At 45.0% G+C, this 26601-nt stretch overlaps 1 protein-coding gene across 4 annotated transcripts in view; it reads left to right on the top strand.

Annotated features, from left to right (window-relative positions):
* Positions 1-26363, top strand: part of RB1CC1 (RB1 inducible coiled-coil 1) — a 486536-nt gene extending 460173 nt beyond the window's left edge. For all 4 annotated transcript variants that reach the window (XM_069220165.1, XM_069220164.1, XM_069220163.1 and 1 more), the window contains exons 22-23: positions 4557-4627; positions 25429-26363. In XM_069220165.1, the coding sequence (XP_069076266.1) occupies positions 4557-4627; positions 25429-25506 (149 nt within the window). In that variant the 3' untranslated portion in view covers positions 25507-26363. The remainder of the gene's footprint in view (positions 1-4556; positions 4628-25428) is intronic.
* The last annotated feature ends 238 nt before the right edge of the window (positions 26364-26601 follow it).

Genomic DNA, 26601 nt, shown 5'->3' with positions numbered 1-26601 from the left:
CACCAGTCCTTTGCCTCCACCACCACCCTCTCAACCTCCCTTATAACCACCACTTCCACCACATCCACCGCACTCTACCTGACATGCTCTCTTCTCCGCAGTCTGACATAATGCTCTTATATCCTTCCCTCAGGACTTACCTGGTGATGACAATGGTTACTAATATCCAACACATCAATTAGATGTGCCCTTTGCTCTGCTAACACAGCAGCCTTGAGTATTAATACCAGCGTACTCATTTGGAAACACCCTTGGCTGCGTATTTCAGGCTTCACAACCGATGTCCAGCAGAACATACTCAGTCTTCCATTTGACAAGGAACATCTTTTCAGCCCTAGGTCCATGAGTCTAGGAAAGTACCATCTTGCCTGGCATATTACCCCCATTTTCACTGCATGTATGTTTGTTTTAGCCCTTGTGTCACTGGGATCATGCTAGGCAGGACCCCAGTGTTCATAGTATGTGCCCTGTATGTGTTCCCTGTGTGGTGCCTAACTGTATCACTGAGGCTCTGCTAACCAGAACCTCAGTGTTTATGCTCTCTCTGCTTTCTAAATTTGTCACTGCAGGCTAGTGACTAAATTTACCAATTCTCATTGGCACACTGGTACACCCATATAATTCCCTTGTTTATGGTACTTAGATACCCAGGGTATTGGGGTTCCAGGAGATCCCTATGGGCTGCAGCATTTCGTTTGCCACCCATAGGGAGCTCAGACAATTCTTACACAGGCCTGCCACTGCAGCCTGAGTGAAATAACGTCCACGTTATTTCGCAGCCATTTTTCACTGCATATAAGTAACTTATAAGTCACCTATATGTCTAACCCTCACTTAGTGAAGGTTGGGTGCCAAGTTACTTAGTGTGTGGGCACCCTGGCACTAGCCAAGGTGCCCCCACATCGTTCAGGGCAATTTCCCCGGACTTTGTGAGTGCGGGGACACCATTACACGCGTGCACTATACATAGGTCACTACTTATGTATAGCGTCACAATGGTAACTCCGAACATGGCCATGTAACATGTCTAAGATCATGGAATTGTCACCCCAATACCATTCTGGTATTGGGGTGACAATTCCATAATCCCCCGGGTCTCTAGCACAGAATCCGGGTACTGCCAAACTGCCTTTCCGGGGTTTCCACTGCAGCTGCTGACAACCCCTCAGACAGGATTCTGGCCTCCTGGAGTCTGGGCAGCCCCGGCCCAGGAAGGCAGAACAAAGGATTTCCTCTGAGAGAGGGTGTTACACCCTCTCCCTTTGGAAATAGGTGTGAAGGGCTGGGGAGGAGTAGCCTCCCCAGCCTTTGGAAATGCTTTGATGGGCACAGATGGTGCCCATCTCTGCATAAGCCAGTCTACACCGGTTCAGGGATCCCCCAGCCCTGCTCTGGCGCAAAACTGGACAAAGGAAAGGGGAGTGACCACTACCCTGACCATTACCTTCCAGGGGAGGTGCCCAGAGCTCCTCCAGTGTGTCCCAGACCTCTGCCATCTTGGAAACAGAGGTGTTGGGGGCACACTGGACTGCTCTGAGTGGCCAGCGCCAGCAGGTGACGTCAGAGACACCCTCTGATAGGCTCTTACCTCTCTTGGTAGCCAATCCTCCTTTCTTGGTAGCCAAACCTCCTTTTCTGGCTGTTTAGGGTCTCTCCTCTGGGGTATTCTTCAGATAACGAATGCAAGAGCTCACCAGAGTTCCTCTGCACTTCCCTCTTCGACTTCTGCCAAGGATCGACCGCTGACTGCTCCAGGACGCCTGCAAAACCGCAACAAAGTAGCAAGACGACTACCAGCAACATTGTAGCGCCTAATCCTGCCAGCTTTCTCAACTGCTTCCTGGTGGTGCATGCTCTGAGGGCTGTCTGCCTTCACCCTGCACTGGAAATCCTGAAGAAATCTCCCGTGGGTTGACGGAGTCTCCCCCCTGCTAACGCAGGCACCAAACTTCTGCATCACCAGTCCTCTGGGTCCCCTCTCATCTCGACGAGCGTAGTCCCTGGAACTATATCCAAGTGACCCCCACAGTCTAGTGATCCTTCAGTCCAAGTTTGGTGGAGGTAAGTCCTTGCCTCCCCACGCTAGACTGCATACCTGTGTACTGCGTGATTTGAAGTTGCTCAGGCTTCGGTGCACTTATCCAAGGATTCCTTCGTGCACAGCCTAGCCTGGGTCCCCAGCACTCCGTCCTGCAGTGCTCAACCCTCTGAGTTGTACTCCGACGTCGTGGGACCCTCCTTTGTGACTCAGAGCCAGCTCCGGTTCACAAATCTTCTAAGTGCCTTCTCCGGCACTTCTACGGGTGCTGCCTGCTTCTGTGGGGGCTCTCTGAGTTGCTGAGCGCTCCCTCTGTCTCCTCCTCCAAGGGGCGACATCCTGGTCCTTCCTGGTCCCCAGCAGCACCAAAAACCTCTACCGCGACCCTTGCAGCTAGCAAGGCTTGTTTGCAGTATTTCTGTGTGGAAACACTTCTGCAACCTCCTGCACACCATGGGACATCTTCCATCCAAAGGAGAAGTTCCCAGCCCTTTTCGTTGTTGCAGAATCCTTGGCTTCTTCCACCCAGAGGCAGCCTTTTTGCACCTTCATCCGGGGTTTCCTGGGCTCCTGCCCCCCCTGGACACTATCGCGACTCTTGGACTTGTTCCCCTTGCCTTGCAGGTCCCCAGGTCCAGGAATCCGTCTTCAGTGCTTTGCTGGTGTTTGTGGTTCTTGCAGAATCCCCCTATCACAACTATTGTGTCCTGTTGGGGTAGTAGGTGTACTTTACTCCTACTTTTCAGGGTCTTGGGGTGGGGTATCTTGGACACCCTGACTGTTTTCTTACAGTCCCAGCGACCCTCTACAAGCTCCCATAGGTCTGGTGTCCATTCGTGATTCACATTCCACTTTTGGAGTATATGGTTTGTGTTGCCCCTAGACCTATGTTCACCTATTGCATCCTATTGTAATTCTACACTGTTTGCATTACTTTTCTTACTATTACTTACCTGTTTTGGGTTTGTGTACATATGACTTGTATATATTACTTACCTTCTAACTGAGGGTACTCACTGAGATACTTTTGGCATATTGTCATAAAAATAAAGTACCTTTATTTTTAGTAACTCTGAGTATTGTGTTTTCTTATGATATTGTGCTATATGATATAAGTGGTATAGTAGGAGCTTTGCATGTCTCCTAGTTCAGCCTAAGCTGCTTTGCCATAGCTACCTTCTATCAGCCTAAGCTGCTAGAAACACCTCTATTCTACTAATAAGGGATAACTGGACCTGGCACAGGGTGTAAGTACCACAAGGGACCCACTATAAGCCAGGCCAGCCTTCTACAATGAGACACTGGAGAAAATAAAAAATCACAAAGAGACGACAAAGTCCATGGGAGCTCTACAAACCTCTACATCTAGGGACTCATTATTTTCTACGTAGATAGAAGTAACATTTTCAGAAAAACAAAACAACTTTTTGTTGCGATTTCACCTCCACATGAAGGCAACTCTATGTTCAATTTAGGCATAGCCAAGTGGATAGTAAGATTAATTTAAACTTGTTATGCTAAAGCCAAAAGACCTAATGCACCTAGAGCACACCCTACTCGGACACAAAAGGGAGAATCAATGGCTTTTCTATGAAACCATCCCACAGCTGACATGTTAATCAGCTACATAGTCTACACCACAAGCCTTGACCTAACATTATAAAGTGGATGTTTTAGCACGCCAACCAGCCAGCATAGGTCAGGTCATTCTACATACACTTTTCCAGACACCTGCAAACCCCACATGCTAGCCACCGCTTCTCAAGCAAACTGCTTTATAGTCTGCGCAGAGCATGTGTATCTACAGCCACACATGCCTTGAATACCAAATGTCACTTACCTTGTAAGCATCTGTTTGTGGAATGTAGTGCTGTAGATTAACATGCACCCACCCTCCTCTCTGGCCTTCTGTAGCCATTGCAGTTTACTATACTCTTTCTCACATGGACATCTCATAACTTACACTTACTCTACACTTCATTCTTACCCTCCTGCGGGAAAACGGTCTAACATTGGAGTCGTTGCCCATGCCTAGTATCACTGAGAAGGAGGAATCACCCTACCTTGTCACTAGAAAGATTGTTTTAGAAGAAAAACAAGCTGCACACATCCTGACCCAACACTATATAGCAGGAGTATGCAGAAAATGTGAATTTACAGTACTACCTGACATGAACAGATGCTTACAGGGTAAGTAACATATTCGTTTTGTATCCCTCATCAAAGACAGTGCCTACTACACTCCGAAAATGGGTATTAATATTTATGTGCCAGTACAAATAGCATGAGTGGCGTTTTCACGGGCTTAAGACAGGTGTTGTCTGTGAAAACACTATCTTCTCTCCATCAACAAAGAAAAGTAGGGCCCTGGTTAAGGGTTTGCCAGGTATTCATTTTGCCTTACTTAGAGGACATCATGCCAAACGCTAACCCAGGCTGTTTGATCTTGACAACTGCTGTGATAATTATTGACAAGTAGTGTTTTATACTGCAGCTAAAGTGAATGTTTATTTTACAGCTTCCGGTGCATCTCGAAGACCCTGGGTGTTAGGAAAAGTCATGGAAAAAGAGTATTGTCAAGCAAAAAAGGTAATGACAAATATTTTAGAATTTTCAAATTCAAAATTTTGGAAGCAGACACATGGATTGTGCTCATTTCTCTATATCTGAGTGCAAATAATCTCCTTACGGATGTATTTACTACTATAAATGAATGAATGAAGAAGCTGTAAAGCATAGTAGCTACGCCAGGGGATGACCCGGTGCTAAACTAAGGAAAAGAACCAGAGGTCAGAACCATTCTAAGGCAGGTTAAAAATCCTGGCTTCAGCTACTTTCGGATTTGGGTTTTATCTACAATGCGGCATAAAGCTGAGGTTATTCCACACCTTTGTAGCCAGATCAGTAAAGGATCAACCCTGTCTTTTAACTAGTTTGACCTTAGGAATATTACAAATGTGTACACCCGAGACCTCAGCAACCTAGAAGGAAGATAAGCAGTCAGCCTATCTAAAACATATCTAGGGCCCATCTTGTAAGGTGCTCTCTGGGCCAGAACCAGTGTATTAGAGATAATTCTTTCCTGAATGGATAACCAATGAGGCTGTATTAAATGTTTCGAGATTGACTGTAAGGAAACTATAAGATGAGTCTGGCCACTGCTTTTTGAGTGAGCTGGAGGCGGTCAGTCAGGTACTTTGGAAGTCCTAATCAAAGTACATCAGCATAGTCTAACCTGGCTGTTAACAAAGCATGAACTACATTTTCCCGTGTCTCTATAGGTAATAAAGTCATTTTTTAATACCTTTTTTTACTAAATGAAAGACCTGTTTAATGCCTTCAAGCAATTAATATTTTGAAAAAGTATTCAAGTTGTTAACCCATCTAATAATAAGGTTTATCCCTACATCTTCATTTCATTTCCTACGTATGCAAACTTTGAACCTTTTCTTGCCTTAGCATGCCTGTGTTTTTTAAAGTCATTCTCTCATTTTCATTACTTAGATAAAGATTCAGGGCCTTTTTTCAGTATGCCTTCATATTTTAAACCCTCTGCATGGTGTATTGTGCCACTCTTAAGTATTGTGATTAACAAAACTAAATGATATTCTGAATAATTTGCCTAATGATGTGTAGAATTACTTATTGCTTAATATATCCTTTTTAATGAGACATACTATGGTTTGCATACAGTGTTTATTCCCACAGTGAACCCAAATTATTCAAACTTATTCTTCCAACTTTTTGTCTAGAAAGGTAAAATCTCTGTTAAGTGGATGGCAGAAGTACATCGATCCCTTACCATAATTTACTATGCATAATTGTTTCTAAAATAATGTTGTTGATATCCTGCTTTTGATGCTGGTCTCTTCTATCCTCTACACTCTTGAGACGGGAAACAACACCATAGTAGTTTCAAAATGCAGACTGGCTACACTCATTTTCACCTCGTCCTCGATTCTCCACCACCCCTGCCTTAGCATCCTCAGTCCTGTTTCTGCCATCAATTATGCATCACATCACTGTTTCAACTACAGGGGAATGCATCTGTACCTCTTTTTTCAGCAGTGTATTATATAAAAACGAAGCATAGGCTGCCAACTATTTCAGTGCTGTGTCGACCATGCCAGTTATGCCAGCTCACTTTCGAGATGTTTAGCCATTCCCTGTAGTACTTCCTCCAGTGTATGAAATATACCTTCTGATGGATAATTATGACCACAGATTCTTCACCTTGTGAATAGCCTCCAGCTCCAGACTGTATACGGAAATGTTTTTGAGCATTTGCTTTGCACCCCATTTAATGGCATCATGTGGCTTTGTGTTGGGTCTGTCCTTTCACAGAAGTTGCGTTAGGCTAAAAAAAAAGCATCAGCTGTTCGGGTTGTTGTCACTTGCTTCCTTTCTGTGTCTTTCAATGTGGATCCAAAGCTAGCTTCCTCATTTCTGTCTTTTGACAAAAAGTTTTCCTACGTATTTTGACAGTGTGCAAAACTACAGGATTTAAACCTGTCAAAGATTGCCTCAAACAAATGTCAGTGCCACACCCCCATAAGGTCTGTCTCTGGGCTCCTTGCATGACTCACAATCAGTCAGTGACTGCACTCTGACAAACCAGAAGGCCACCCAAGACTGCAAGGCCAAATTTTACATCACATAACACCACAGGAAAGCGTGCAAGTCCCAGTCTAAGTTAAGGGCTTAGACCTGTTCTTGTGAGAGGTCGACTTCCCTTCCCAAATCTTCAGGTAAGTCAAAATCTAAAAAGAAACATAAGAAGTCAAAACATGACATTTCTTTCTTCCACTACTCTTGTCAGGAAAGGTCAAGCAGATGTTATGATACCCCATGGTTTCTGTTCCAATCCCCCAACAGAGCTGATCCCTCAACTGGTCCTGATCCAGCCCGAATTCCTGACCCGGACCCTAAAATAGGCTGTGTTACTTATTTTGGTACTCTTACGGCTCCTTCTCGTATGCCTCCAGCCCCAAGAATTGGAGGAAACCTCTAGTCAGTTCACTGCCAGCAGATCCGGCCCCAGTGCTGACACTGTTTCTGGACCATGCTCTGGGGTCCATCCTTACTCTGTGGCCAACACATACTCCAACTCCTCACTGGGTGCCTAGTCCCAAGCTGGTTAACCATTTGTCACACCGCCAGACTTTATAGTCCTTTCAGACTCTGAAGGGAATTCATTGTGGCCTCCGCTGAAGCCACACCCACCTCTTCCTCCACCCCAATCAGACTCTGAAGGAATGCTTCCATTACCACAACATTTTTCAGACCCTGAACCACATGATGATGATGATGATGGAGATGATGAAAACTTACTTTTGGACCTCGAAGGCCAGTGGTCTTGACACTTCCTTTAACACTGGCTTCAGCTCTTCCATCGGGGAAACTGCATCCCTTGACATAATGATCAGGAGGATTTCATAAGTTCATGACCTCAAGCTACATTCAGTAGAGGTGAAAACAAATGTCCTCTCAGTAATCCTGAAGTCAGGGCATACCTCCTCAGAGCTGCTCCTCCTGTTTTGACAGAGCCCTCACAAACACTTTACTGGGCATCCCGGCAAAATCAGGATTTCGCTCCTCCTTCTGTCATTAGGCAGATTGCTAGGAGACATAGACCATCTCCAGGGGACCCATCTTTCCTTCTCCAGCTTCAAACACCAGTACGGCTTGTAGTATGTGTCCAGTAGCAGGTTAACCCATAATACTTTCCCAAATACACCTACAGACAGAGAGTCCAAACATATAGAGGTCTTCAGGAAAATAATGGTTTGATGGCATATGTTGCTGCAGATACACATGTTTGGCACAGTCCGCTGCCTGGTGTTGGGCTCGGAGTATTACAAGTTGTTTTTCTTCGAAGAAGTCTTTTTGGTCACGGGACCGAAGGACTCCTCCCTCCTCGGCTCCATTGCGCATGGGCGTCGACTCCATCTTAGATTGTTTTTTTCCGCTGTCGGGTTCGGACGTATTCCTTTTCGCTCCGTGTTTCGGTTCGGAAAGTTAGTCAGAATCTCGGAAGAAAGCGTCGGTATTGTTCCGTTCGGTATCGGGATAGTTAGGTACATCGACACCGATCATCGGAAGACTTTGGGGTAGTTTCGATCCCCCATCGGGGCCTGGTCGGCCCGACCGCGTGCGACATCGAAGCCGATGGAACGGACCCCGTTTCGTTTCTGCCCAAAATGTCACAGTAAGTATCCTTATACAGATCAGCACTTGGTCTGTAACTTGTGCTTGTCCCCCGAGCACAAGGAGGATACCTGTGAAGCCTGTCGAGCCTTCCGGTCCAGAAAAACACTCCGGGACCGAAGAGCCAGGCGTCTACAAATGGCGTCCACGCCGACCAAACAACGTTTCGACGACGAAGAGGAAACATTCTCGGTTCCGGAATCAGAATCCGGAGACTCCGACGTCGAACAACAGCAACAAACTGTGAGTAAGACGTCGAAAAGTAAATCCATCGACAAACCGAAAGCCCAGGGGACGCCACTGCCAACAGGCCATGGCTCGACCCATAAAACAGGCGACCCGTCGAAGGCGCCGAAAAAGGGCACGCCCATAGCGAAGACACCCGACTCCGGTCGAGGGACCGCCATGGAGCAACCTCGGAGCCGAGAAAGCGGCTCCGAGAGACAAAAACAAGATACCGGCACCGAAAAACATCGGCACCGAGAATCCATGCCGAAAGGAACAAAAATTCTGTCGGTGCCGAAACCGAAAAAAGATTCTCTCTCGGCGCCGAAAAATACCACACCTTCATCCTACTCAGAGGAACAAGGAATAAGTGGCCAAATGCACAGATTTGGACAAGAGCTCCAAAGTGTAGAATCGGACTACACACAAAAGAGACTGTACATCCAGCAAGACACAGGGAAGATATCAACCCTTCCCCCAATCATGAGGAAAAGAAGGATCGGACTTCCAAAGGATGACGCACAACCACAAGCCAAAGTGGTTAAAAAAGTCACGCCTCCGCCCTCTCCACCACAGGCATCGCCGGCACAAACACCGCCACAAATGCACTCACCAGCGCAAACTACCATAAGTCATGACGATCAGGATCAAGACGCTTGGGACCTGTATGACACCCCAGTGCCGGACAATGATCCCGAGTCATACCCCACAAAGCCGTCACCGCCAGAGGACAGTACCTCATACTCGCAACTAGTGGCTAGGGCAGCAGAATTCCACAATGTCCAACTGCATTCCGATCCTATAGAGGATGATTTTTTATTTAACACCCTCTCGGCTACACACAGCCAATATCAATGTCTCCCAATGCTACCAGGGATGTTACGACACGCAAAACAAATTTTTGAAGAGCCCGTAAAATCAAGAGCCATCACCCCAAGGGTGGATAAAAAATACAAACCACCACCCACAGACCCAGTGTTTATTACTTCGCAGTTACCACCTGACTCCGTGGTAGTAGGGGCAGCTCGCAAGAGAGCAAATTCACATACATCTGGCGACGCCCCACCTCCGGACAAAGAAAGCCGAAAATTTGATGCGGCAGGAAAAAGAGTAGCATCACAGGCAGCCAACCAGTGGCGCATCGCAAATTCACAAGCGCTGCTGGCCAGATATGACCGCGCACACTGGGACGAGATGCAACTTCTCGTAGACCATCTTCCCCAGGAATACCAAAAAAGGGCGCAGCAAATAGTTGAAGAGGGACAAACGATCTCAAACAATCAAATCCGCTCTTCACTAGACGCAGCCGATACTGCAGCAAGAACAGTCAACACCGCTGTCACCATAAGGAGACACGCTTGGCTACGCACTTCAGGCTTCAAACCTGAAATCCAGCAGGCTGTCCTTAATATGCCCTTCAACGAGAAACAACTTTTTGGCTCTGAAGTGGATACAGCCATTGAAAAACTTAAAAAGGACACAGACACGGCCAAGGCCATGGGCGTACTCTACTCCCCGCAGAGCAGAGGCTCTTTCAGAAAAACTCCATTTAGAGGGGGGTTTCGTGGCCAACCCACAGACACCACCAGCCAACAAACAAGAACCACACCATATCAGGGTTCCTTCCAAAGGGGAGGTTTCAGGGGATATCGGGGGGGGTCAATTCCCAAGGAGTAGGGGAAGATTCCAGACTCCAAAAACACCTCCACCTAAACAGTGACTTTCAAGTCACGCAACCCCTTCACTCAACACCAGTGGGGGGAAGACTAAGCCAATTCTACCAATCTTGGCAACAGATTACAACAGACAATTGGGTATTAGCAATAATCCAACATGGCTATTGCATAGAATTCCACAACTTCCCACCAAACATCCCCCCCAAAACACGCAAAATGTCACCACAACATTTAGAACTTTTAGGACTAGAAGTTCAAGCACTACTGCAAAAGGATGCAATAGAGTTAGTACCAGTACAACAAAAAAACACAGGAGTGTACTTTCTAATTCCAAAAAAAGACAAAACATTAAGACCAATATTAGATCTCAGGACACTAAATACCTACATCATATCGGACCATTTTCACATGGTCACACTACAAGACATCATTCCACTGCTCAAACAGCAAGATTACATGACCACATTAGACCTAAAGGATGCGTACTTTCATATACCAATACACCCTTCTCACAGAAAGTACCTACGGTTCGTATTCAAAGGAATACATTACCAATTCAAGGTGTTGCCATTCGGAATAACAACTGCACCAAGAGTGTTCACAAAATGTCTAGCAGTAGTAGCAGCACACATCAGGAGACAACAGATACATGTGTTCCCTTACCTAGACGATTGGCTAATCAAGACCAACACAGTAAAAAAATGCGCAAACGACACCACATTTGTCATACAAACCCTTCACAAACTGGGGTTTTCCATCAACTATACAAAATCACACCTAGAACCGTGTCAAACACAACAATATCTAGGAGCAACCATCAACACATCAAAAGGAATTGCCACTCCAAGTCCACAAAGAGTGCAGGCATTCCACAAGGTAATAAGTGCTATGTTTCCAAACCAAAAGATACAAGCAAAATTTGTGCTAAAACTTCTAGGCATGATGTCATCATGCATAGCCATTGTCCCAAACGCAAGACTACACATGCGACCCTTACAACAGTGTCTAGCATCACAATGGTCACAGGCACAGGGTCAACTTCAAAATCTGGTGTTGGTAGACCGCCAAACATACCTCTCGCTTCTATGGTGGAACAGCAAAAATTTAAACAAAGGGCGGACATTTCAGGACCCAGTGCCTCAATACGTTATAACAACAGATGCTTCCATGACAGGGTGGGGAGCACACCTCAATCACCACAGCATTCAAGGACAATGGGATATACACGAAACAAAATTTCATATCAATTACCTAGAACTGTTAGCAGTATTTCTAGCGTTAAAAGCCTTCCAACCCATAATAACACACAAATACATTCTTGTCAAAACAGACAACATGACAACAATGTATTATTTAAACAAACAAGGAGGAACACACTCAACACAATTGTGCCTCCTAACACAAAAAATTTGGCAGTGGGCGATTCACAACAACATTCGCCTAATAGCACAATTTATTCCAGGAATACAAAACCAACTAGCAGACAACCTTTCGCGAGACCACCAACAAGTCCACGAATGGGAAATTCACCCCCAAGTTCTGAACAAGTACTTTCAAATTTGGGGAACACCCCAGATAGATTTGTTCGCAACAAAAGAAAACTCAAAATGCCAAAACTTCGCATCCAGGTACCCACACCGCGAATCACAAGGCAATGCTCTATGGATGAGTTGGTCAGGGATATTTGCGTACGCTTTTCCCCCTCTCCCTCTCGTTCCATATCTAGTAAACAAGTTGAGTCAAAACCAACTCAAACTCATACTGATAGCACCCACATGGGCAAGACAACCTTGGTATACAACTCTACTAGACCTTTCACTAGTACCGTATGTCAAACTACCCAACAGGCCAGATCTGTTAACACAACACAAACAACAGATCAGGCATCCAAACCCAGCATCATTGAATCTGGCAATTTGGCTCCTGAAATCCTAGAATTCGGACACTTAGACCTCACACAAGAATGCATGGAGGTCATAAAACAAGCTAGAAAACCTTCCACTAGACACTGCTATGCATCTAAGTGGAAAAGATTTGTTTACTACTGCCATGCCAATCAAATACAACCATTACATGCCTCTACTAAAGACATAGTAGGATACTTACTACATTTGCAAAAAGCAAATCTCGCTTTTTCATCTATAAAAATATACCTCGCAGCAATATCTGCTTACCTACAAACTACTCATTCATCGTCTCTATTTAGAATACCAGTTATTAAAGCATTCATGGAAGGGCTAAAAAGAATTATACCACCAAGAACACCACCAGTTCCTTCATGGAATCTTAACATCGTCTTAACAAGACTCATGGGTCCACCTTTCGAACCCATGCATTCCTGTGAAATGCAATATCTAACCTGGAAGGTCGCATTTCTCATTGCAATCACATCCCTCAGAAGAGTAAGTGAAATACAGGCATTTACCATACAAGAACCATTTATTCAAATACACAACAATAAAATAGTTCTAAGAACAAATCCAAAATTTCTGCCAAAAGTAATCTCACCATTCCATTTAAATCAAACAGTAGAATTGCCAGTGTTCTTCCCACAACCAAATTCTGTGGCTGAAAGGGCACTACATACATTAGACATCAAAAGAGCACTAATGTATTACATTGACAGAACAAAGCTAATCAGGAAAACAAAACAACTGTTCATAGCTTTTCAAAAACCACACATAGGAAATCCAATCTCTAAACAAGGCATTGCTAGATGGATAGTCAGATGCATTCAAACATGCTATCTTAAAGCCAAAAGAGAATTGCCTATTACACCAAAGGCACACTCAACCAGAAAGAAAGGTGCTACAATGGCCTTTCTAGGAAACATTCCTATGAGCGAAATATGTAAGGCTGCAACCTGGTCTACGCCTCATACGTTTACTAAACACTACTGTGTAGACGTACTAAATGCACAACAAGCTACAGTGGGCCAAGCTGTACTAAGAACATTATTCCAAACTACTTCAACTCCTACAGGCTAAACCACCGCTTTTAGGGGAGGTAACTGCTTTATAGTCTATGCCAAACATGTGTATCTGCAGCAACATATGCCATCGAACTGAAAATGTCATTTACCCAGTGTACATCTGTTCGTGGCATTAGTCGCTGCAGATTCACATGTACCCTCCCACCTCCCCGGGAAGCCTGTAGCCGTTTAGAAGTAGATCATAAATCTTAAACATCTGAACATTTGTAAATAATTATTAGAAACTCTTAACGTACATACATATTCACTCCATTGCATGGGCACTATTTATACCAAACAACTCCATCCTCACCCTCTGCGGGGAAAACAATCTAAGATGGAGTCGACGCCCATGCGCAATGGAGCCGAGGAGGGAGGAGTCCTTCGGTCCCGTGACCAAAAAGACTTCTTCGAAGAAAAACAACTTGTAATACTCTGAGCCCAACACCAGGCAGCGGACTGTGCCAAACATGTGAATCTGCAGCGACTAATGCCACGAACAGATGTACACTGGGTAAGTGACATTTTCATTCTCCTCCTCCAGCTTTGCCATGAGATCCATGAATCCAGATCACCTCCTGGGCTGTTACTCGCACAAGTTTTGGAACATTTTTAGCAACATTTTGTCCATGGTCCATGATGACTTCAGAGCCAATCTGAAACAGATCATATAAGATGCCCAAGACACAGAAAAGTACATGATTAGGTCAGGCCTGAACACTACTGTCTGTTTGGGGAGGGGAGTTGGTACCTGCGTGGAACTCTGTGCCACAAATGGATCAGATACATGGGTGTCTCCATTTATGTCCAAGCATCGCTTGGACTCTGACTCCGCCTGGAGCACTTTAAAGAGAGTAATACTACAGTCTCCTTCCTCAGTCTATCAGCATTTGTGCAGCAGTTTCCCGCAAAATATCACCCTTTTAGGCATAGGATGGGGTATCCAACAAAGGCAAGCCAAAACTTATTTCCACAACAACAGACCTCCCAACCCTTTTGGGTAGAGGTTGAGGTTGGGGATCTGGCTGACAGAGTCCAGGCCTCAGGTGCAACATACAGTCCTATCCCCCGTCCCCTACTTTTTGCATGTTCGGAGGGTTGGAAAGGAAGGGTAAGGTATAATCATCCTGGATGATTTGAAACACCCATCTGCCTCTTTAATTTGCCTTTTGTGGCATATTGTCAGTCAGTTGAACTTAGGATAAGTTGTTACCTCCGTAGGTGCTAAAGAATCACAGCAGACAGATAGGTGTTTAAAATCATCCAGGATGATTGCACCTTACCCTTCCTTTCCACCCCTTCACAACTACTCCAGAATGACTACTTGACAACTCTACATAAGGACATCCAAGCTCTCTTGCACAAGGGAGCCATCATGTGGATGCTACCATCAGAAATCAGGTCTGGTTGCTACTTCTGTTATTTTCTAGTGCTGTAAAAGGACAGAGCACTTCATCCTGTTTTAGAGCTCCACTGTCTGAATTCCTTCATTAAAAATTACAAGTTTAAGATGTTTACTCTGGCCTGTCCTGTAGTCCCATAGGTGTTACTCACAGGGTCAAGTAGGCCAAAAGCAATTTCAGTTTTCAGTGCTCCCCTTTAGCTTCACAACCGCCCCTCGGTTGTTCGCGAAAGAGATGTTGGTGGTGGCTGCACATCTTCTGAGTTTGGGAATGCCAGTCTTTCAATACCTCGAGGACTAGTTGCTGAAAGCAGGCCCACCTCTTACGACGGCCAACCTAATAACATCCTTAGGCTGCTCCATCAATGTTCCAAAGTCACAGTTGACTCTTTTGATGAGACACCCGTTCAGTGGAGCCATCCTGGACACTGCTATTCCAAGCCTTCCCCCCACCTCGGGGAGTTGAGAACATTCGTACTATGACCCCTATGTTTCAGCCTTTGACCTGGGTTCTCAGTAAGAGAGGCACTGGGGCTCTTGACTACTGCCTCCTGCTAGTGTGCCATTTGAGGTGGCAAATGTTGGGCTCTGCGGTGGAATATGAAGTCTTAGGGGGTCAGCACTAGGGAAATCTGTCAAATTTAATCTGAATGTCTGCAGAGACTGCAAAAGACTCCAGTGATGTTTGCTGGACTTCAGTAAAGTAAAAATTGGTGGAAGACCCTTTTCCCCACCCCCACCCAGAGCCAATTGTTTTGACAGATGTGTTGTTACCGGGTTGAGGTGGTCATCTGAGAGAGGTGGCGATCAGAGGACTCTGGTCTCTGGCCAAAACCCATCTCCACATCAATCTGTTGGAGTTGCAGGCAATTCAGTTTGTATTTAAAGCCTTTCTATGACCATCTGGGGAAACGGGTGCAGATACTCATGGACACCACTACTGGCAGGTGGTACGGCAACAAGCAGGGCAGAGTGGGCTTGTGGGTCCTGTGCCAGGATGCTTTGTGCCTCTGGAACTGACAGAGTCACCAGAGAGATTGTACAACACCTGACAGGACCTTTAAATGCCAGAGTGATCAAACTCAGCCGGCATTGCATAGTGGATCACAAATGGCAGCTATGACCAGGAATTGTGAAGGGCGTCTTCCGGAAGTGTGGAGAACCCTGGCTCGATCTGCCAAAAAAACACAGTGCCCAAAGTTCAGCATGTTGGCGTTCCCAAGGTGGTTCTCCCTTGGACATTCCTTTATGCTGGAATGGAGCTCAGAAATCCTGTATGCCTTCCCACCTTGACTGCTCCTGCTCAAAGTTCTGAAGAATATCAGGAACAACTGTGCCCAAGTCATTTTAGTGGCTCCGTATTGGGCCAGAAGAGTGCCTTATGCAGTACTGCTGGCCATGGGCATCTGTCCTCCAATTCGGCTGCCACTTCGGGAAGACTTTCTGTTGCAGCAGCAGCATTTTGCACCCAAGTTTGCACAACTTACAACTACATGCGTTGAAATTGAGTAATGGCAGTTAAATACCGTTAATCTCCCATCCATGGTACTGAATGTAATTTTAGCAGCCAGGTGTCCCGCCACCTAAACCATCTATACAAGACGCTGGAAAAGGTTTGTTAATTAGTGCTCTTTTCAGTATAATTAACTCTTACAAGTCCAGTTATCTGATGTCCTTTTTTTCTCCCTATCCTTAGCTCAGAACGGCCTTGCTAAGGCATACTGGGAAATGTTATTTGTCGGCTCTGTCTCCCTTTTAACGAAAGTCTGATCAGCCATATATGTTTAAGTCACGAGTTGTGATGCATTTTGTGAAAGGGCTGACCCATGTGGGAAGCGCGTATCGTCAGAGCAACCGGAGGGGCAGGAGCCCAGTGTCCAATTAGAAGGGCAGGAGCCCTTTAAATTTTCCTCGCGCTCCCGCCGTCGCGGGAAGCACGTATCGTCAGAGCAACCGGAGGGGCAGGAGCCCAGTGTCCAATTAGAAGGGCAGGAGCCCTTTAAATTTTCCTCGCGCTCCCGCCGTCGCGGGAAGCGCGTATCGTCAGAGCAACCGGAGGGGCAGGAGCCCAGTGTCCAATTAGAAGGGCAGGAGCCCTTTAAATTTTCCTCGCGCTCCCGCCGTCGCGGGAAGCGCGTATCGTCAGAGCAACCGGAGGGGCAGGAGCCCAGTGTCCAATTAGAAGGGCAGGAGCCCTTTAAATTTTCCTCGCGCTCCCGCCGCGCGGGAAGCGCGTATCGTCAGAGCAACCGGAGGGGCAGGAGCCCAGTGTCCAATTAGAAGGGCAGGAGCCCTTTAAATTTTCCTCGCGCTCCCGCCGCGCGGGACGCGCGCGGGCGGCGCCCGGGCGAAGCCCGGGCCAAGGGCGGGCCCGTCCTTGCCCGTCATTGCCAGGAAGAGCCAGGGCAGGGCCACCCCCCTGACACTTTGTAATAGGTATAGGCTGCCTGAAGGAAGCACCATATGGTGCTGTGGGTGGAGTGAGGCACCCAGAAAGATCTCCAACAGTTCGGAACTCCAACGCCCTAAACAGGTTCCACAGATGCAGGACTTGGGCAGTGGCTGACAACTATCTACCTACCCGGACACCTTCTCAAACATAGGTGAACAGCCCTTCATGCCTCTTCATGCCTCTTAGGCATCTCAGCACTCCCTAACATAAACCTCAGCAGAGCTAAACAGGGTGAGGAAAAGAGAGGGAGAGTGCTCACAGGAAATAGATTGTTAAACTTCTGCACAGGATCTGAGTGTCCTACCAAAACAAGATGGGTAGACGGAAGGGAGGGATACCTTTGGAAGAAGCAGGCAATAACAAGACCTTAGACGGCTTCCTCCAAAAAGCGGTAGGGGTACTAGAAAAAGAAATTGAACTGGTCGAGCGCCGTCTAACTGCTCCCCCATCTTTCTTTTCACCAGCTTCCCAGTCCCCCTCTGCAGAACCACCAGCACCAACCACCCTCACAATTCAAACACTCAACGCAGAGCCCTTGGACAGAACCATACATTCTTCGGGATCTACCCAGCCTATGCCAAACAGGCCTACACCCTCCCCAAATCATGGCACAAAGGGCAAAAGGAAACGGGGGGAGACGAATCTAAAGAACAAACGGGCCCGTGTCCTGGACCCCTCTGTCCATGCCGTGCCTACCAGATCTAAGGATCATATACCTGCCCAAACTACCAACTATGGCAATCTGGATATTACTTCTATCACAGACCTTATTAAAGATGAGTTTCTAAAACGACTACATCCTATAACAATCCGTCTATCAGCCATCGAGGAGAAACTCGATGCCCTCATTAAACCCAGCCAGCCAATCCCCCCTTCCCCATCGGGTTTGCACTGCTTGCGACAACATCCTATCCTTGGCCCCCCTGGCAATGATGCCAGTAGTCCCCTTCTCCCACCACCTATGGTTCACAAGCCAAAACCACCTTGCTCTGACTCACTACATCAACCAGCGAAGCTCTCTACACCTAGTCTGGCTAATCTCCCTAAAATGTGGTACCCAAAGAGCGATTCCGTTTACCTAAGGCGGACTGGTGAAATTGCCCCTTCCACAAACACGGGCGCCAAACTCCATAGAACCCACCCAAATATCCCAGTAGATCGGATGCGCAGGGACCCAGGAACTAACATGGGAACTTTACATCTACCACCAGAAGCCTGCCCCTACGTGCTTGTTATTACGAATGTCCCTAAGCTCAAGTCCATCATCCCAGAATCATTCACAGAACTGAAAAATAAGGTTATTCATTGGTTGCATAAACATGCTAGATTCGCATTCCATATGATACCCTCAATATTAATGGTGAGGAGGGTGGGTTGGGTGGGTCCACTCAAAAACCCTGGTACTGGGGACTGTATTGTTATTAACTTTAATGCGCCTTCCCTTGTCGAACAGCTTTCCCTAAATGCATGTCATCCCAACCCCCTAGGGGGGCCACTTCACTTTGCAGGCTTCAGGCCTTTTACCCCCATAAAGCTGCACCAGGCTTCAAGGGGGTGACAATGACATCCAGAGATTTTCCTAGGGCTCAGATGCCAACTGATTTCCAGCCAAGTTGCAATGCTGCCTCGCCCACACTCTCCGAAAACGATTGACTATTACACATGACTTTTCCTAATTCCCGAGGTTCAAGCAACTGGAACAAAAACTATCCTATAGCTGGGAAAAATGAAACTTATAAAACAGGGCAAATCAACTGTGGGGCCGAATATACTCCCATTAGCAACACTAGTGAGTCTACTCTAACTCCCGCTCTCGCCCAGTCAGACTATCTTAAATGTTCTAAAATCCATATCGGGGGAACAGATAAGGAGCGCAGGGCGATTGAGATTAACTTAGCTACAGACCCACTAGATCACAGCAAACCCGCAGACCCACCTCTACTCCAGGTATCTGAATGGCTTAGGCCACCCCCCGACCTAGATGGGGCTGGAAGCACCCTAGACACGACTGAGAAGGGCACAATGCTTCCCCACGGTACCCTAGCCCCAAGAGAGAATCCTGTGGCTGAAGCTCCCCATAACAAACCAGATGGCTTAGATACCATCCTCAGTTGGAACATTGCCGGGTTGGAGAGTAAAATGAACAACCCTGAATGGGGAAAATTTATAGACAAACATAAAATATGTCTCTTCCAAGAAACATGGGCGCTGGAGCCTAAATATAGAATCGGTTACAAAAGCTACTGGGTTCCAGCAAATAAGGCGAATTCAGGGAGACCCTCAGGTGGCCTGCTAATATGGCTCAGCTGTTCTCTCAAATGTCAAATTGAACCAATTCACTTGGGCTGCCCTGATCTAATGGGTCTATCAATACCATCCCTTAGAGAGAAACCACTTTTAATAATTAACATCTATAATAGGAGCCTGGGCAATAAATATGAGTCCAACGCACTGACTATTTTAGACAATTTTCTCACCCTCTCATTTTATTCTCATTGCCGGAGATTTTAACACCACTTTTGAACCCTACTCGCTGGCCCAGGAACTATATAAAGATGAAGATGCTCACTGGGGCATCCCCCAGCTGGTGTCAAGCAAAAGACCTAAAATCAACAGACTATCATACCAGCTCATGGACATTACATTGGCACACGGCCTCCGGGCTTGCAATGGCCGTTCCCGCTCGGATCTTAACCTTCACCCCACATTTAGGCGTGGGTTGCAGAAGAGCCAGATTGATTACATCTTGCTCGACATCCGCCTTTGGGGCCACATGGTCGATATGAACATCACAGAACATGAGGAAAGCGACCATGAACCATTGATTTTATCTCTCAGGAACCTACTACCCCTACTTGAAGCCTCCTGCCCCAAGTCCTATGGACAGCAGCTCGCACTGACCAACAACAGGCGAAATGTTAGATGGAAATCCCTGAACACTGACATAACCACTTTGGCAAAAGTGTACAGGCAGCTGGCGGATCATATGGAATATATACTTCAACCCACGAAAGATAGTGGTGGGCTTATAGCAGCCCACACACTGTTTTTTAACTCTCTAAAAACCCTACTTACTAAAGAGTCGGCAACAGAGCCTAAGCAGAGCTCTAACGCAAGATGGTTCAACACTGCATGCAGAGAAGCACAGCATAAGTTGCTGAGAGCCCTAAGAGGTGGCCAGATGGATTATATAAGGGAAGCTAGAAAAGACTACAAAAAGGAACAAGGTAGAGCCCGTAGGAAATGGGATGAATCAAGATGGGTCCTCCTCCTGGAATCTGCTAAAACAAACGACACCACGAAATTTTGGAAATTGGTAGCTGATGCCAGCAATGAACCACACCGTTCGCCTGGTGCCTCAATACTCCCTGCAGAATGGTCCGACCATTTTTCCCAATTATACCTGGGGACCACCGATGCTGCTTCCCGGGATCTGATCCATATCATGACCACCGAGACCCCCAAAATTGAATTCACTTTGGCAGATACCAAGGCTGCGATTGCCTCAATGAAATGGGGAAAGGCCCCCGGCCTTGATAAAATACCAGGAGACCTTTACAAGACGAATCCAGATGTATGGGCCCCATACTTAAACCTCATTTCCAATGAGATAGCTGCTGGAGCACCTGTTCCGAGCTCCTGGTTGGGAGCAGAGATAGTCCCCATTTTTAAGAAAGGCGACCCCTCTAACCCTGCCAACTATCGCCCAATCTCCTTACTCGACAACTTCCAAAAAATCTTTGCAAAGCAAATTTTGTCCTGTCTAGAAGACTGGATTTTAGAAACAAATGCCATCTCTGATCTACAAGCAGGGTTCAGACCAGCAGTCAGTACTATAGATCAGGTGCTAAGATTTTTAACAATAAAATGGAAAACTGTAGAAATAGGAAGGGGTAACCTTTACGTAGTTTTTATCGATCTCAGAGCCGCGTTCGACCTGGTCCCCAGAAACCAGTTATGGCTGACGCTAGCCAATATGGGTGTCCCACATGGCCTTCTGAAACTTATTACCCGCCTACATGAAAATACCTATGCCCAAATCAGGAACGGCAAGAAGGGTGATCTCACAGAACCAGTGGCTATTGAGAGGGGAGTTAGACAGGGGTGCGTCCTGGCCCCAACTCTCTTTCTATTATACATAAACAACTGTATCAAGTACTTAGTAAACTGCACAAATGATTCTCCCAAGCAGGCTGGAACCAAAGTCCCCTGCCTACTCTACGCAGATGACACTATTCTTTTGTCTAAAACACCCATGGGAATTCAAAACTTGGTAAACCAGTTTGGTGTATACTGCAGAAACTATGGATTAGACATAAACCATAAGAAAACTAAACTTATGATATACAGCGCCCCGAACAAGAAGCTCAGCGCAAACATAAAGATGGATTTAACTCCCCTGGAGAGAGTAATGGAATATGACTACTTGGGCATTAGACTATCTGACAAGGGCAGCTGGAAGCCAGCCATAAGGAAAGGGGCACTAACAATTAGCCAAAGATGTGGAGTAATAGGACGCAAAGCTAGTACTGCCACAAGCCCCCCTCTGATCCTTATCTCGGAAATATATAAAGCACAAATCCGTGCTGCGGCCCTATATGGAGCAGAACTTTGGGGATTACACAGACAGATGGATACTCTCCAAATCAAAGAAAATAACTTCCTTAGACACATATCTAGACTGGGGAGGGGCACGCCAATGCTCCCCCTCAGACTGGACCTGGGCTTAAATAGTATCAAAGACATAGCATATCTAAGACCACTCCTGTATTGGGTCAGACTATGGAAAACAGATGAACTTGAACCCTACAGGGCAGCAGTCAAAGAACTATTACCACCTCATCACGGATGGGAAAAAGTACGGTGGTTAGGGAGATGAAAGCGGCATGGGCCAAATTGAGTCTATCCCAGTACTGGGAGAACCCCGAGATGATTCCTGGCAGTGCTAAACGCCTGATCAAAGAACATTATTGGGCAAAAATCAACGAGGAATCTCTCGGTCCAAATGGGTCAGGTCGGCTGACAGCAGAATTCCTGCTGGTCAAACACGTTCCCTTCCCTGAAAGCTCCCTGGATCTACCCATACCAGCCCGTGCTCGCTCTCTATTACTCCAGCTCAGGTACGGGACATTGGCGGTCAATAGCTACACGGCTGGTTGGTCGACTAACAGCTCCCCATCGGACAAATGCATAAATTGTCACTTATGCAAGGAAACTGCTGAACACGTCCTATTTTTTTGCCCTCTGTACAAAGGTCCCCGAGGGAAGTGGATTATTCCCTTGTGCAGAACACTCCAACCACTATCCCGCAACAGTCTATTCAGAATATGTAAATACGACACTTCCATACTGATAATCAGCGCTGTTTCTAAATATCTGGCAGCAGCATGGAAAATTCGTAATAGGACTATTTTAGATTTTAACTCACTGTTTGAAGAGCTGTCTAGAAAATAGTAAATCAGCATCCTGTTATATTAGCCTTGGGCTCTAATTGTAAACCGCGACTTATTGAGCCCAAAAGACCGTATCTCTGAATAAGTGCTACATTGAGTTATTTTAACTAAAGTGTTTTATAAATTTAAAATTATACTTAATTTTATAATTGTCAAGATGCAATTTATTGGATTAATTAACCCAAAAGAACTAATTAACCTAGAGCATCATCTACCACTGTCTGACTTCTTAAATTTTTAATCGGTTTTACTGTCTGGAGTTTCAATGCCTGATTTTATATAGAGATGTGCTACACAACAGTTTTTACGTTATTGTTATTTTACTGTTCAGGGTTATGTACAGGGTAAGATCCAAAGACTATTCCGAGCACCTCCTTCACCCCACCTATTTATGAAATCTTTCTCAGGCAGCTACTGGACCCCTACTTTTTTTACTATTGTTCCTTTTACTGTGTATTGGTTTATGGTTTTTATCTTTCTGTATGTATGTATATATTTTTAAACCTTTTAAATGGCCCAAATTTGGACCGAATAAACTATTGATTGAACTCTTACAAGTCCAGTTATCTGATGTCCTTTTTTTCTCCCTATCCTTAGCTCAGAACGGCCTTGCTAAGGCATACTGGGAAATGTTATTTGTCGGCTCTGTCTCCCTTTTAACGAAAGTCTGATCAGCCATATATGTTTAAGTCACGAGTTGTGATGCATTTTGTGAAAGGGCTGACACGTGTGTTCCTGCTTAAAACATTTGTGATGTCTCAGTGGGACTTGAATTTGGTTCTCATATTTGAGCAAATGCATAGCTGCCTTGTAAGATTATTAACCATGAAGATGGTTTTCCTTAAAGCAATCATGTCTGCTTGTTGCATGAGTGAGCTGCAGGCATTCCCTGTCCAGCAACTGTAAACCACCTTTTTTCCAGTCAAAGTAATGCTAGGGATGAAGGTGGTGGTTTTGCTGAAAGTTGTGATGCCTTTTCGCATCGGGCAGTTTGTCACCATGCCAGAATTCTTTGCCCCACCCCATCCATCTAAAGAGGAAGAAAGACTCCATTGCTTTTATCAAAGGGAGCATCAGGCTTGTATATCAATAGCATCAAAGACAACTGGGTGGACTATCAACTTTTTGTTGGATTTTTTGTGACAAAGAAGGGTAAAGTGGCACAAAAATAGACCACCTGTAGATGGATTTTTCAGTGCATAAAAGATAAGCTGTGGATTTGCCAAGAATCAGCCCCTGGAATGCCTAAGGGCTCACTTCACCTGGGCCAAGGGTTCTACCACCACACTGGCACTCCAAATGCCTGTTTTGAACATCAGCCAGGCCATTGCTTGGGTGTCAGTTCATACATTCACAAAACACTACTGTCTGTCTAGCCAGGTCCAGCTGGCCAGAGATTTTACCTGTTCAGTCATACAGGACTTTTCGTTCTGAACCATTACACAGATCCACCGCCTGGGAAGATATAGCTTTGGCATCTATTCACAAGGTGAGGGACCTGCAGAAAGAAGTATCCATCAGAACAAGTTACTTACCTCAGGTTAAGCTACACGTTCCTCAGTAGGTGATAGATAGGTTGCATGCAGGCCTGTCTTTAAAACACCTGCCAATACCCAGTCTCCAATGGGTTATAGCTGCATGGGCTGTATGGCTGCCAGGGTCACCTGTACTTATGACACATTGTAAAAGCAGTGTTAGTCATTCTTTCCTTTGCAAGCATAATCCAATCTTTAGGAATCCTCACTCTAAAACCCCTGAATAATGCTAATGTTTCTACACTTTTAGGTGACGTATTTTATTTGGACTTCACAGGTTTTTCTGAAGATGTTAGAACTGGGTTAACGCCTCTTTCTAAGCACTACAAATTTAGCAGCTGAATAAAGGCATAGGCGACGATGTACAAATTTGCTGAGGACCACACAATCTGTCTTGAGGAGAAGCTAAGATTAGAACTCTTGATTTATGATTCTGCAGTCAGTAATTCACTTCCTCACTGCAAAAAAATAAAAAACGCAGCCATCTATGGCGTGCACACGTCAGCTGACTTGAATGTTGCCTCACTGACATCGTTGTCAGTGTAGGGGCTTAGGAATATTTCTGAGTTCAAATGCAAAAACTATCACTTCTAATAAATACCATACAGTGCAGTGGTATAATCTGATGTACTAAGGTGAAATGAATCTGCATGTTAACAAATACACGTTTTTGAATTTTGAAAAGATTTTCTCATATATTTTACAGGATGTTTGTTGCACGATTTACATGCCAAACATTTTCAAGGCTTGGCTCATGCATTCACTCTTAAAGGCAAGCCAAACCTTCTGCTCTGCTCTCTGTGTTACTTTGTTGACTTGCCCACCCCTACTGAGTACTGTGTTAACAAACCTTATGGGTCATGACTTAAACATGTCCCCTCATGCAAGTTGAAGCTTCTTACGTTGCAAAGTGCATTCCACGTTGTTCTCCTTCAGCTCCATGCTAATTCTTTACAAACAATTTGATGCTATTGCTCTCCCCCTCATTTGTCTTATTCTTCCACTCCCTTTGCCATCTCCCCCTATCTCATATGCTTAACCATTTCCCAAACATTTTAGGTAGCTCTCCTTGCTGTTGGGCAAATCGTATCCCCCTGGCGTTGTCAAATAATTGTATTTTAGTCCTGGTGTAATAGTTCTTTTTAGATCATTAAATATGTTCAGAAATGCAACTATAAAAACGATTTAATACCTAAAAAAAATAATTAAAAAATACCCATGAATTCGGTCGTAAAGCAGAATACCATTTCCTTTATGTAAAACATGTGAGGCAGTCTGAAACTAGAAAGACTCATGTTCTGCAGTTTGGTTATGTCTCATTTTCATATTTTTGTCTGTTCTGCTTTTCCTAACAACTGTGATTTTGTAAAATATAGTTTATAAATGCACATAGTATAATGTTTTAAAATTTCGTAAATTGCACTTGAAATTGAAACATTCATTAAATTTTCTTTCTTTCCCACCCGTAGGCACAAAACCGATTCAAAGTTCCTTTGGGAACAAAATTTTACAGAGTGAAAGCTGTGCCATGGAACAAGAAAGTATAGCAAATATGAACACCGTAAAGTTCATTGGATGATTTTTTGTTTGGGCTCACTTGTCATACTGCACCGGTCATAACTAAAGCAAGGCGGACATTTTTCTCACGTTAAGATAAGGGGCAATTTACTTCACTATTATTATAGTTTCATTTGTAAAAGGTTCCATTTAAATACATGCATTTTTGGCCTTTTAAAATAAATGTCCGAATTTTTCTCCACGGCTCTTAATAATGTGGACCAAAATGAGATCATTTTTTAAAAAGGGCATGCCCTCGAATCATGGCTTCTTGGCCATGCTAATTGCTTGTTATTTATACATTATCTTGTATTTAGGTGTTAAATGTTAGTTACCCTTATATCAGCAGTTGTCTTTTTGTGAACTCATTATCAGAGTGCTTCACCTCCTTTGTAATCTGTACAAATTCACCATCTATTGAAAAAGGATTGTTCGTGGCATGCGGGTCATCACCCTTCCTTCAACACGTGTTTGCCTCTTTAGAATAATAAGACTATTACTGCACTTGTTCCATTACATTAAACGAGAGCCTGTTGGTGTTAGAACTACAGACCTCCTTGCACATTCGACGGATGGATCGCGTAGATTCTGTGGGGAAACAGGTATGTTATTTACGATTACAGTGACAGCACTTGAACCTTCCTGACAACGCAGAAGCCTTGCATTACTCTATTTAAAAAAAGAATGAAAAATGAACAAATCATATTGATAATAATATTGTATTATATGGTTGAGTTTCAGAAAAAAAGCAAACTCATTGTACATAATCCATACATTTAAGTAACAAATTATTGTATTGTAAAAGACATGTAGAATTTTAAATAAATAAACATTTGAACATGTAAAATTTTTGCTCTATTTATTTCCTGAATGGTTGAATTTGTAAGTAGTACTGAAAGATTTGTCTTTCTGTGGTCAACTTTACATGCATAGGGTCCAAATCATGAAAGGTTTGTAAATGAATGAATCGTGAACTTCGTTTTTGGTTTGCAGAAATTTACACATTTGCATGCAAAAGGAGAACACCTGAATTCTGTGCAAATTGTATACATCCAGGTATGTTGTCTGTTCACCAAAAATGCTTC

This window comes from Pleurodeles waltl, chromosome 2_2 (assembly GCF_031143425.1).
Source record: "Pleurodeles waltl isolate 20211129_DDA chromosome 2_2, aPleWal1.hap1.20221129, whole genome shotgun sequence".
In the NCBI taxonomy this organism is placed as follows: domain Eukaryota; kingdom Metazoa; phylum Chordata; class Amphibia; order Caudata; family Salamandridae; genus Pleurodeles; species Pleurodeles waltl.
This window is presented reverse-complemented; position numbering and strand designations above follow the sequence as displayed.